Consider the following 14731-nt stretch of genomic DNA (forward strand, 5'->3'; position numbering starts at 1 on the left):
TTTAACTACTAGATTACTATCTGCAAGAAGTGGTTGAGTTTGGTGCTATTGCCCCTTGAAGTGCACTCAGTTCTAAGTGGATGGGAATGTTTCGTATTTTCAGCTGTTTCCTTGACTTCTCAGTGGGTGGATGAAGACACTCAAACTGAGCTGAGTCACCTCTGGAGTTTCACATATTTGGAAATACACATGGAAAGACAGAAATTCCTGAATTGAATCCCCCATGACACTTCAGAAATACCTCTCTCTCTCCCTCTCCAAATTTACAAACAATTTAGGGACAAATACCTAAAAGTTGGCAATGTCCAATTTACGCATTTAAATAAAGTGGGCTGAATGTCACTTATAATGTCTTAATTTGAGGTCACTCAATTAACTGAAACTAGCTTTCTTGAAAAAAATTGTAGATTTAATACAATGTCAACTATCTTTTAAAAGGAATTTTGCAAATCTTAACTTAAATATTGAGTCTCATTGCACATGATTTCTGTTTCTGTGTGGCTGTGTAGATTTTAAACCTGACCTTTTAAACATTTCCATATGGATGACATTTATAAATGTGAAATATGATACGACAGCTACTTGACTGAAATGCAAGCAGCAAAGCTAGAAAAGGCAGAACTCCATTAACACATTAAGATTTACATATATGCCTTGAAAACAGGTAGCTGAATAAACATGTACTTTATAATCAAAATGGTTCAGCTTCTTTTGCCATGGATGACTGGAAAAGATGCACAAAAGGATGAAATATATTTACATCAATAATTTATCTGTATAACTTTCAATGATTACTAAGAACAAATTTTTTTAAATTTCCTCAGATAATTGTAAAATGTTTGCATTATTTGAGTTTAAAGACACATTTATAGCTAACACTTGAGAGGCAAACATTGCCTGCAAACCTTGAGAGGTTCTCAATACTTGGCAAGACAGTAGCATGAATTTCATAGTATGTCCACCCAGGTTTATACCTGCTTTTTTCTGCATGCAATATCTGGAACTTGAATTCAAGGGATTTAACAGAAAAATAGAGAATGTACATTTACATAAAATGAAGCGATGAGTGTATATTAAGTGCCCCCCTGTGTAGAGCCCATCAAGCACATCAGTTGCTACAGGTTCCAACTACCAATACTTACTTCTTTGGCTCAAGCTCTAGTGGTCTGTATTAGGCTCTAATGGGCTACAGTGGGGATCTGATTGACCCTAGTTCAATTTTCAAGTGCTGTTAACATTATATATGTAGGAAATAAATACTGTCTTTACCTGAATATGGGGTAAAGGCTTTTCCTGTCCCCTGTTTTACAGTAAACACTTTGTAATATTTCCTGCTGAGATTCAAGCACCATACTGCATCTGCAGTCCAGCTTTAGGTGCCGCTGCCTCCATAGACACAAGGCTGCATCACCCAGCTGTGGTACAGACACAGGGGCTGCTGTCACAAATACACCCAGGATGGGTAGTACCTTGTCCTTGGGCAAAGCAGCAGGTACGCCAAAGCAGCTGCAGGAACTCATTTAAAGCCTGAACATGTATAATATGACTACAAATGTAGAAGCAAAGATGCAGTCCAAGCAGGCTTGGAAATAAAGGGGTATAGTATTGGGGAGAGGCAAGAACTGGTGAGGGGGGAGGGATGAGAAGCTCTAGAAAATTAAGATTGTGCATCAGAATTGATGAGAAAAGGGAGATGAGGGTTACTACCTCCCACTCTCTACTCACATCCAAAGGAATCTATCAATATTGAGGATTACCTCATATTTTGAGGAAATACAGCATGTACAATAGCACGTGGAATACATTTTTGCCAAATGACAGTACAATTAGAAAGGCCTTTGATTTAGTGTTAGGCTTCTACATATTAGGTTTCTTTACCATGTAACTCCTTTAATACTTACTTTTAGCCCCAGTAGTGCACCTGATTCTTTTGGCATGGTTGTTCTCTTGTTAAGAATAACACGTCCAATTAAGCGATCTCCCTCTTTAGAAGGCTGCCATGTTACTGGATGCTATTTGAAAAAACAAGCGGTATAAATAAATTAAAAAAAAATTAAAAAAAAAGTAACCATCTTTCTGTTTTCATATGTACATTTATATAAAAATACAATTTGCTAACTCATCATGCCATGGTAAACACAAACACCCTTTTGATGTATGATGCATCTGAGCTTTCTCTTGTTATATTTGTTGAGTTCTGGCTTCAGTAAATATATAATTAACATGCCCACTGCAAAAACATGTCAACACTAAATCTGCAGGAAATATTATAGAGTAGTTCAAGGCTAATATAATTAAACATTTAAAACATACCTTAGGCAATAAAATTAAATATTTACATTTAAAATTTTATAGCCCTAAAAAGTGCTTTTACAAATTCTACCCTTTAAAATAATAAAAGTGTTATTCAGCTCTTCTATATGGGTTCATTATATAACAAAAGCCAAAATCCTTTTCGATTCAAAGTGAACAGAAAAATTCGTTAATACACTTCGCGCAGCCTCACACGCACAGCTTCCTTTGTGGTGTATAACTGGCACGGTGAAACACAGTAGCACATACACACAAGAATTCATTTTACATTAAAACTCAGGTAATTTTTCCAGTATAAATTTTGATGAAAATCTCTTTCTGATTTTGAGTTCCATGGTCTTTAAGCCAAGCTTTCATCTATTACAAATGGAATAAAGTTCTAATAACAAAATGTCAAAGCTGAATGGAAATAATCAGCAAACATTTTAATTCGTGCATATGAAATTATTTTTCCCTATTTCTTACCGAACTAATAGGGGATGTCTCCCTGCTGTGCCACGTGGCAGGATCCAGCCAGTAATAATCCAAATCACCTGGAAGAATATGAATGGAAAGAAATGTATAATCTCTCAAATAGAGAAAGATGTATGAATGATTACTTCTGCATGCATTAATTTTAACGTACAATAGTTAAATCAAACAAATACACTTGCAGTATGATTCAAACTTAGACATACCAACTTGAAAAATATAGACTGAAAACATAAAAATAAAAATATATAATAACACAAGGATCTCTGTTTCTTCATGAATCAGACATCCAAATCAGCTGGGCACTCCAGTTGTTCTTCGGTTTGCCCAGTCACCTTCCAGGGATGGATCCCAACATACAGCATTCACACTCTTCCTCCTTCCCCATCTCCATCAGAAGCACACAGTGCTACAGCTAATAACACCACTAGAGAGAACACTACACAGAATAAGCACTTAGCTGTAGTTAAGGATAGATGACCCTCAAGAAACTATGGAGGAGTTGATTAATACCGTGCCAATGGAGATTGTGCAGACAGGGAGGGACCGAAGCTGATAAATAATAACAGAACACAGACTACAGGGTTAAATAGCCACATTAAAACAGCAAACAGCACAAACAGCAAATATAAGGTTGTAATCTTTCATTTTGCTGAAGACAAACTTCTACAGTATATACATTGAGAAGAAAACCACAAACGAAGGTGCCTGGAAGCCCTGGGTAGCTGGGACTGAGCAGGGCCAAGGCGCAGCAGTGCCGAGAGCAGAGGCTAGGACACCACTAGGAGCACAGGAACTGAGGGCAGGCTGATGAAAACTCAGTCTAGCTTCGCTTTACAGCTGTGTCCTTTAATGTATTACAGCTGTGGGAGGTTGATTTGTTACCCAAAAAAAATGGCCAACTTCCCTCGTTGCTCTCTGGAAAGAGTGCTGTAGAGGAGTGATATAATTGTGCACTCTGAGAAAGAAAGGGAAGAGCAAAGAATTGGAGGAGGAAGAATTGGGCAGTGCAATATGGACTCAGAAAACTCTCCAGTTTTCAGCAATGGACTCAGTGGTCCAGCAAAAAGCAGTTCTCGTTTACATGAAGAGGCCTACTATACGGGAAACAAAACACCGTTTGCTGGCCTCCATGTTTCACGGCTGTTTGCTAGGCAGTAGAGCAATGCTGGGGCAGCAGCAGAGTCACCCCGAGCATGCAGGAGTGCGGGCTCTAGTGATCAAAAACATTTCTGCTCCTGTCCCCATTGCTCCCTGTTCTCTTTTGCATTCCTCCTTCCCCAGCTTCTGCTTCCATGTCTAAGTATCCCTACAGTCCTTTTTGCATATCCCTGACCACTCAAATCATGCATCCTGACCCAAAAAATTCTTGCCGCAGCCCGATCCCCTCATACGTCTTCTGTCCTTACCCCTACCTACCAATCTTCCCTCTTCTCCAGCTGCCTACTCTCTGTGCCCTTTCTTCCCTGTCCATTTTGATCCTATTGTCCATCATCTGTCTCCTTCTGCTCCTGGCTATAAGTTGTATGTTTTAATCCCTCCTTCCTCTCATCCCTCTTCATGCTAAACTATGCCATGACCAGACCTTATTCCCTGAACATAAATCTTTAGTTTCTTCTTCCTCTACTATCTGTTCTATACATTGTCCACAAATTTTAAGCCTGTTGTCTGCACCTTCTCTGGCCAATGACATGGTCATTTTGCTCTCTTTTCCCAGAAGCTGAGAGCAGGAATTGCACTGCAAACTTTGCTGGACTGAGAGCAAGCACAGATGATATGCTTGGAATGTATAAATGTAACTATCAAATTAAATGCTCAACTGAAAGCAGTAGGTCTATATTTTGGAGAATATTTTAAGAGATGCAAAAATGCCCTTGTATCATGCCAATATCCGGCCAAATTAAAGATTCTGCTCCAGATAATGAGGGCAGCTACTACAAAGGAACTGAAGAGAAAAAAGGGGAGAAAAAAAGTCCCTGAAAAATGACTTATTTTTTAACTTTCTATTTAATTTCTGCATTAGATAGATTACTCGCATGGAAACTTTTGGCTCAATCTATGATAAAAAGTTTTACAATAGAAAGTGTCAGGTAATCTACATCATCTATTAATATAGGATAGAACACACAAATTAAAACATAATGGATAAAATCCACAAATAAGATGTGCATAACCACATTTTTAAAAATGATAATAACAGTAGTTATTATCTACTTTATAGATACTAATATAGATACTACTAATAACTAGTATCTTGATATCTGCAATTAAGCACTCTGCTACAACTATAGTTTTAAAAAAGATTTATCCCTTATCATTCTATGTCACAGTTGCTTCTCTACCTAATATGTCTATTTACGCCATTCTTGCAATGCAGTATCCCAGAACTGAATATGTTTGTTTAACTACACATAATTTTAGTATTATAGAGGTCTAGGAGTAGGTAAATGACATGCAAAAGAGCATTGTTTCAGGATTTAATATTTTCTCAAAAAAAAAAACTATACACAGCCCTCTCTTCCTGTTAAAAATCACTAAAAATAATTAATAAATCAAAAGCAAATTTAAGAGAGTGTAGAAAAAAACACTCTTTTCTAATGACTAAATTACTAATTTATAGGCTGGCACTGCTTTTGAACATGTCTTAAATAATGCCTTAAATTTATAAGCATGTAAACATGAAATAATTAAATGATAGGCTTGTATGAACATAAGATATAGAAACACTGTACCATTATTGTTGAGCATTATTGATATATTTATATAAGACACAGATAGATGTACCTCAACACTATGCATATGATAAAAAAATTGTAGTTATAACTTATGTTTTACTTGGAATTTTCAGAGTGAAATAAGTATACACTTATAAAACCCTGTTTCCCAATGGAATAATTCAAAATGTTGTATCCCGTCAGCAATGAAATACTTTTCTTATTATCATAACATACTGCTGCTCAATCACTGTGCACTGGTACATAAACTGATATAATCATACATCTACTTTACAAGAGACAAATGTGTTGAATATTTCTTGAGAAGTATTTGCTGGTCTTCAACCTAATTTCAAGACAGGGAATAATAATTCTAATATATTCTTGTTGATTTTTTATCAGCAAGATACATGCCCCCAAAATAAAGGGAAAGCAAAAGCCACAACACTGAAACAGTGCTCTCTCTAAAATGCTTCATCTTCATCAGTATTACCCATACCACAAGCTGATGCTGTGATTTTGTGTGAAGTCCTGCCAAGCCGGTAAGTGCTAGAAATGACAGCCTTGTCTCTGTTGCAAAGCTGAAGCTTTTCTTTGCTTAAACGTGCACAGAATATGAGAAATATTGTTATGCTGTATGGCTAGTCACTCTGCTTTCCAAAGAAACTTCAATACTGGAAATTAAATGCCTCAAAATGTTTCTCCAAACCGAGGCTGTATTCAAAGGCCAGCGATATTTGAATTTCAAAATTTTCAAGTATTTCAAATCAACAAATATTTTACTTCATTTCTGATCCTCTATTATCTGAAGATGTAAAAATTTGTTCTCTGAGAACTAGCTCAAGTCCTGATTTTACTAACTTTGATTACACTCTTGAGCTGCAGCTAATACTCTAGATGGATGGATGTAGATCTTTTTTGAGATTTAGAACTTATTTGAATTAATTTGATTGATCTACTGACTTTATTTAATTCCAATTCAATACTGACATTAACTTGTTTTAAATGTATTATCTGAGTTCGTGTTTAGTATTATTAACCCCATTTTAGCTTTGACTTGATCTCTTGAGCTTATTCTTGTTTAGCACATAATGAAATTTGTAAAATGAATAGCAAGTTATTTCTTTCAAAAAGCCTTATGGGCTTATAATTTTGGAAACATGGATACACATCTATCCTTTAGATTTAAAGCCTGACCAGCCCTTAAGAATTAATTGTTCTTAAGAACGAATCTAAGTACTTCCAAATCTGCCATGCTATTGTTCAGACTAACGGAATTTTTCCTTCCTGTGTATTTTTCGGTTTAGTTTGATTCTCTTTGACAGAGAGGTGGTAAAAGGTATTTTAAAAAGCCCACATAGGTAAAATAGTTTTCAGCTCTTTTCTTTTTCCTGTGGAGATTTAAAAATGGTTGGATAAATGTTAGATGTGAGGCAATATTTTCAATTGGGTCTCTTTTGGTATTTTTCCCCTGACAATTTAAAACAGACTCAATTGAATATTTTCTATCTTAATATTTGTTAAAGACTAATTCACAAACAAATTATAATTCAATATCCAAACAGAAAATAAATTCCCCTCAAACTCCAGGGTGTTTCACACACATTGCCAGTAGGTCGGACTTTAGCAAGGAGACAGGCAGGAGGAGAGCTGCAATGCTGTGACACCGCAGCCCAGGCCCTGCGAGTCCCAGGGATGAGATCCCGAGAGCTGCCAGCGCCCTGGAAGCTCCTGCTGCATAGAAGAGAGGTGACTAAAATGGGCCAGGCCCACAGAGACTTCTTTGCACATACGTTTTCTCCCAGTATGGGGAAACGGGAAAGACAGAGGAAGTAACAAACAGGGTTTATAAACATGCTGACTAGAGTAAAGCAACCGGGACCAGGACCCAGTCCTGGGTTCCTGTTATCCATACAGGACCACAGAAGGGGGAAGGAGAAAGACAGTGAGCCATCGTCTTGATTGTCTAATACACACACTCACACACACACACACACACACGGACATGCAGACACGCACAACAAGTCATTCGAGAAATAAACAAGAAAATTTCATAATGAAAACTATGATTTAATTATGATGAAAACTTGGGAAGATCATTAATCTCAAATATTATTACAAAAGAGAAAGACTGAGGATAAAAAAATTGTTGTGAGCTTCAGGATTGATGATTAAAGAGAAATGTATTTCAGCATTAGTATCTACTCCAGAGCACCAAATGATGAAGTTGTGCTTGGTGAGGGTTTTGGTGAACATTTGCCAGACTCCTCCATAGCACTGTATTTGATGGCAATAAGAGATTTTAAACACTTTTTTCTCCTATTCAGAAGAGAATACTGCATGACAAAAGTCTTGGAGTGCATAGTGAGTGATTACAGACACTAAGAAAGCAATCACAAGGAACTTTTTGAGCTTTGCTTCCACCCAATGGAGGGGAAACTGTTAAAAATATGAAAGTGAATAAGCTTTATGGTCCTTAAATAGGAAAGGAGGATGTGCATAGAACTAAAAAAATCTTTAGACTTAAAAAGAAAAAACTCAGAGAAAACAGTGAAGCAGATATGATAGCAAAAGATCTCCAGGAATTATGGGAGTTCTTCAAAAACGCAATACTATGGTCAGCAGCATAACCAGCCTAATACAGAGGAAGAAGTACAGTAAATGACTGACTAACCAAGTCATGAGTGTTTCATGTTCTAGAAGATGTACAAACCATGGAATGTTATTTATAAGCAAATAACTTCTGATGACTGTGATAGAGCACCATTAATCATGCAGGAAAAAATCAGAAAGGTCAACATAAACACTAAATGCAAACATCAAGAGATGCAAAGATTATCAAGAAATCATTCTGTAAAAAGACTATGGAAGTTAAGTCACGACTTTTTGGCTCCATCAGCAAATGATACCAAACAGGCTATGATTCTCTGCCTTTTTTTATTTTAAATGACAGTTCTCATAAAAAGAAGCTTGACTAAAATCTCAGCAAAAAGTTAACAACGTCTGTAGCAAAAAGATTAAATCTTCTTGCCAAAGTAGGAAAAGACGAGGTCAGACTATCTAAATAAATCATACACTTGGCTAATTCACTTCACCCTGGAGTACTTACAGACCCGTCTGCAAGTACTCCAGCATGTAACTCTCCCATTTCCAGGAACAATTATTTCTGAGAATTAGTGGAGTATGGATGAAGCTCCACAGAACTGGAGAAGGGCAAACATTGTACCTATTTTTTAAGGAGAGGGAGAGAAAGAGGAGCTAGAAATTATAGACCAGCCAGCTTACTATCAGTTCCTGGAAAAGAAGTACCTACAAGACATTAAGAAAAGAAGTCATATCTGAAGTCAAATTGTCAGTAACAAATCAAGCTGATTTCATTTTCTACTGCTGCAGTAAGGCTGTAGGTAGGGAAAAAACAGCAGATGCCATAAATCATCAGTTGAATAGGGTTTTTTTTTCATAAGCATATCACGTTAGAGTCAAACAGAAGAAACTGTTTAAATAAAACTACCATAAGGCAGAAAACTATTTTAAAGAGCATATAGGTCATCACAGAAAACAAAGGATGTATTAAGTGGGATCTTCAGTATTTGTCTTGGATATAGTAATAGTCAACACTGGCATTAATGTTCTAGACAATAAACCAGGAAGCATACATATCAAATTTGTAGGTGAACCCATCCTAAACAGGGAAGAAGGCATTTCTAGTCTAAGGAGGGCATGACTGGAATTCAAATCTATCTATCTGCACAAACTGGAAAAAATGAACTGGGAAGAAGAGGGTACAGTTCAGAGTGGGCAAGTAAAAACCTCCACATTCAGAACAGAATAAACAAGTATAGAAGTAGGGAAAGGAAGTCAACCAGGAAGTAGCTACACACACACACACACAAAAGAAAAAAAAAAAAAAAAAAAAAAAGATCATGTGGATTTACCAGACCACAGCAGCAATAGGAGAGGACAGCAGACAAGCCTGGCAGCTGTCTGTAAACCATTCCCCTTGCACTTGAGGAGCCAGTAGGCTTGGCCAGAGGCCAGGTTCAGTGCTTTGTCTACCCACTTACCTGCTAAATACCTCCTCAGATCACATTGGTGGGGACATGGAGGTTTTTTGCTGTTTCTGTTTGCGGGGAGGGTGCTTTAGTCCGCAACATGGTTTGTTTTCTGGGCACCTTGCACCCACATAGCTCCCTAACATGACAGTGACCTTGCTGACAGCTTGGTCTCTCAGGTTCTCTCCTAACAGCACACAGTTTAATTTTCAGAGCTGAACATTTGGTTTTACTGAAGCATAGCCATGAAGGAAGGATATGAATGAGATAAATTTAATGGCCAGTGAGATATAGAAGGTCTGATCTAATAGTCCTTTCTAATTCTAAAGTCTTTTACACAATAAAGTCAAACACTCTCAATAGGACCCAAGACTGGACCAGGGATTGTGGGGCTAGTGTGGTTTCATGACATCTTTTAGCTCCCCTATATCCACACTGTTCCAAAGGCTAGAGATGTCCCCAGTTTAACAGCAGCATCCTGGTGCTACTGTATGCTGTGCCTGCAGCACAGCCTTGAATCTCCTCCACAGTGCTGGGTGTCACAGGTCTGCACTGTTCAATTCGAACACTACTTTACATATTCATCCAAGTTTGCAAGAAGTCTTTGGAAGGCAGTTTAGAGCTGTCTACCATAGTGAGTACCCTGAAGAAGAAATAGGGTTTCACCTTTATGTGGTTCCACACCACTTACTAAGTGGGAGGGTCAGTGCAAGGCTTTGATCTTAACCAAAGACTTTCTCCAGTCTTGTCCTTTAAATTCTTTCTGTTCATGGCTAGGGCTGACCCTTGTCCCTTCAACCGTAGCAACATCTTTCTTTACTAATATTCTCACCTCTCTGCTTTCCTCTAACTCTATTCTGATTGCTGTTCAACCCCATTTTCTCTAATGCACCTCTCCAGATTTTGCCCTCAATATACTCCTTTGCTCTTCTGCTATAAGAAAAGAATTTCACATACAGATTTTTTTCAAAAATGTTTACTAATATTACTATAATCTTAGAGAACATAAAACTTCTTCCATGGTTTTTGCCACCATATAGCCTTGAGGATTCATTCTTTTAGTGAAAAGCTACTTTTCAAAAAGGACTTTTATAAGCAGCATTACCAACTATGTAGATACAAGATTTTAAAGCTCTTTGTTATTCTCAACACACTGCATAATGCCTAAAGAACTTTGCAACCATCAGTCCTTCCTCTTTCCCTTCTTATCCTTAATGATTTAGCTGACAGCCTTATTCCAAATTTGAGGTTTGTTTTGTTTTGTTTTTTGTCCTGAGGAGAGGCCTGATGTCCTTCACTGGTTCCAAAAGTGCAATGCATCACATGGTGATACAGACGCAATATACAAAATAACTGTAACTGTATGGTATTTATTATAACATTATAGCATTATTATAACCACAACTGTATATTATGCTAAACAAATGTATTCTTGTTTTATGTACAAGTTTTCTGTAATATCTTTTCAAAAAGATTATGCAAAATAAAAGTAACAGAAGTATACTCCATCTTAATTTGTTAAGGCTATTAAATCTACTAACCAGAGCACAATTCAGGAAATTCAGGGGATGCAGGACATATCAATTATCTTCTGCCAAACAAATCAGCTAAAAATAATTTACCTGAATAACTATTAGTTTCCTGAAAGGAAATTTCAAAATTCTTTATCTATAACTTCTACAACAGGCAAAATATTTTTAAGGCAATCAGAATTACTTTTAAGAACTACATTTACATTTTGATATATACTTTCAAAATACACCTTTATGTTTGAAAACTCACACCACATATCACTAATGTTTCAAACTGTATCTGACATATGAGCTTTCAAAATATCAACATAACTGAAACAGACACGTACAAGTAAAATGGTTCCTTATTCCCTGCTAAGCTGAACATTTGTTATAGTTAATATTTACATTCAAAGGACCCAACATCTCCACTCAAACTATACAGTTAAATAAATCTGTTTATTTTAAATATATACCTAAAAGCTCAACACCACAAAGCCACTTGTTTACCTGTCCCTGAATGCAACGTATGGAGTAGAAACTGAAGAAACCCAGCAAACATAGCAGCATCAACAACAGAGTGGTTAAAAAAGCACAACTGACATCTAGTATGTTGCTGAATTCCAGTCTGCAACTGTAGCAAATCCGTAAGGCAATCCAAAATCCACTTCTATATGAAGGAGATATAAGAGAAGAAGTCCCTAAGGTCCTTGTGTCCTGATCCTAAGCCAAATTATTCTGCAGCGTCAAATATTCTACACTGGGGACACCAAACAGGGCTATGAGAGCTCTTGTCATCAAAACAAATCTCTGCAGTATAGTGCAAGCATCGAATACTGCATCAGTTCATATATGCTCACTGCAATGCTAAGGAGTTTCAGTCTCTAGGAGCAGCTAATGATTTTAGGCACCCAGAATTAGCAGTCGTCAGGAAAGAAGACAGAAAAAACGCTGCCTCCTCTCTGGATAGAATATGAAAAGAGCTTATTAGCTTTTGAAAGCTCATAGTATGCACAAGCTCAGGTACCTGAGCAATCAATACCATTGCTGCAGTTATTATTTGTATGCAGCACTGTTATGCTGAATATGTTTTAATAAACTGCGTAAACAATTACCAATCATGTAAAGCAATCATGTCTGTTACAAGTTACTTACAACTTCTCAAGCAGTAGATTTGCATCTAGTATACTGAAAATATAATGGCCCACAAACTAATTTGTTATTTCTTACAAATTACGGGATGATTTAACGCTTTTCTTACATAATAAATGTGTGCATGAATATCTCACTTTGCATAAGAAATATATATTCTAAATTAGAAAAAAAATAGAATATGTATACCATTAGATTTGTTAAAGTCAGATGATTAGAGAATTATATCTAATCACATGTGCTGAGGAATTTAATTTAATCATTTCCAAACCCTAGAACAATAAAATTGAGAAACAGTTTTGTTTTCCACTGTGAAAATATGTCTCTCTGCAGTATATTTAGATACTGTGGGACTTTGGAAATAAAAAAGAACCTGAAACTAAAATGAGAGAAAGCAGAACATAAGAAAAAAAGTGTGATGAACTAACCTGTTTAAATTTCCATTCAAAGACAAACAAATAACAGATGAAAAAGAAATGATTAAGCTAATAAGAGTTTACAATTCTTTCATCTTTAATAATAAATAGCCCTTTAATAATAAATAGCCCTATTAGTAATAATGAAAATATATAATCAAGTAGTTTCCTTTTAATTCTTAGTCACATGATCAAAAACAAGGCACTGAATACTGCCTTTCATATACTTTCTCACCTGTCAAACAGTCAACAGCAAAAGCCATGGCTGACATCTCAGGTCATTGCTGACTTTCAGAGTCATCATCAGTAGCAAAGCAGAAAGACAACATAACTGACTGCATCCTCATTTGTTCCCTGAATATGTCCTTGTTAGATGATGATCATTTGAAGGAGAAAGATGTCCAGCTTTGACATATTCCAGCAGAAGGAGAAGATGACCTACACATCTACTGACTATTGAACACAGGCTGCAGTTTCTACTAAAGCTGGAGAACATTTCTTGCAAAGGGAACAAAAGAAAGACTAGGCACAGTGTTTGCACCCTTTTGCCCACTGGCTCTTCTACGCTTTTACTTGTTCTGTCCTACAAGAGCTGGCATCAAGGACTTTGCTTCCTTTTCAAAAGGACATATTTTGCCTGGATTCTCAGTGTTCTCCTTCCCTCACAGCAGGTACTAAACATTCAAGGGAATTTTGCCATGATCCAACTCAACAGATGAAAAATATTTTGTCTCCCAAATTTCTTGACTTTTAGAAGAGGTTTTAAAACGTTCCTGTCATTCCCATATTGTGCGTGTGTTTGTGGGGGGGGGGGTAAAAAAAAAAGAAATTATCTACTTTTCCAAAATAATCATTATTTCATTTAGAAAGGTGGTTTGTGCCCTGTGCCGCTGCTGAAGCACCCACTGCTTCACATTCCCCTATGCACCAGATACATGTAACCTCTCTGTGTTCCTCCAGCCCCACATCAGGCAACACCAATTTTATCCATTGCTAACATATCCATCAGATTTGTCTGCTTCCTAAGTAGCCCTGTGGCAACATTAGAGGACAGATATGCCTCCAAGTATTAGGGGAAAATAAGGGAGCAACAAACAATGTTCTGAGGTCAGAAAAGGCCCTTTGCAGAAAAGAATAGTGCCAACAACTACAGTGTGTACCAAACACTCCTAATGATGGCTTCCATGCCTCCTAGTCATACTCAAAGCCTTTCTGGGTCCCACAAAATCACATCTGACACTTTGGGAAAAACACTGATAGTATATTTTACTGCCAATGTCCTCCGAGGTTAACATGAGATGATATAAAGGACATATCTGACATCCACTATACTGTGCATCTGATGCTCAGACTTTGACAATTATATCAATCTTCTTCATAATCTTTCTGCTAATAACTGCTCTAAATTTTAATCCACATATGACATCTCTGATTTATAAAACTTTATTAGATTATTACAAAAGAATCTCACACAGATATCCAGCTCTACCAGCTGTCAAGTTTTAAGAAGTCTAGCTCCAATCATTAAATGTACAATTCACTTTTACCTTTGGGTGAAAATGTAGCTTTCCTCTAAACCAAAATGTTTGTACTACTTTTTGATGAAAGAAAAAGGCCAGAGAATGGTCCCAAGAATTAATGTAATAATACAGAAACAGGAATTCAAGGATGAAGGCCACATTTTAAGTGGAAGTTTTAGGAAATGAGAGAAAGAATCCATCTTCTTGTCTGTGAATCTCAGACCCAAGTTACAACAGAGTAGAAATTCTAATACAGTTGCAGGGGTATTAGATATAATATTAGGTATTGTTTGAAAAATAATCATATTGTTATCTTGTCCGATTCATATCAGAAGTTGAAGAAAGAACATTTACAGAATTTATCAGCATAAAAATAATTGATAAAGTAATTTTAAGTATCTAACTATAACCTAAAGCACTGCAAATTCAAATTCACACTTATGAACAGTAAAAGGTGCAGCAGACCTATCAGGCTTTTTTAGAGCATCCTTTTTTAAGAAGACAGGGAGCTTCTTCCTCTTCCCTGTTTTTTGTTTGGTTTTTTTAGTTTTTTAAAGGAGGAGGCAGATAATCCAATCAGTA

The 14731-nt window shown here is 36.7% G+C and overlaps 1 protein-coding gene across 6 annotated transcripts in view; it reads right to left on the reverse strand.

Annotated features, from left to right (window-relative positions):
- The window catches only part of LOC134137921 (regulating synaptic membrane exocytosis protein 1), a 192244-nt gene that overhangs the window by 153153 nt on the left and 24360 nt on the right, over nt 1–14731 (reverse strand). For 5 of the 6 annotated variants that reach the window (XM_062571079.1, XM_062571074.1, XM_062571078.1 and 2 more), the window contains exons 1-3: nt 11572–11623; nt 2779–2846; nt 1902–2012 (exon numbers count right to left, since the gene is read on the reverse strand). In XM_062571079.1, coding sequence (XP_062427063.1) covers nt 1902–2012; nt 2779–2846; nt 11572–11623 — 231 coding nt within the window. Of the gene's footprint in view, nt 1–1901; nt 2013–2778; nt 2847–11571; nt 11624–14731 lie in introns of those variants that run through there. The other variant, XM_062571073.1, reaches the window with a different exon arrangement.

This window comes from Rhea pennata, chromosome 3, assembly GCF_028389875.1.
Source record: "Rhea pennata isolate bPtePen1 chromosome 3, bPtePen1.pri, whole genome shotgun sequence".
NCBI classification, from domain to species: Eukaryota; Metazoa; Chordata; class Aves; order Rheiformes; family Rheidae; genus Rhea; species Rhea pennata.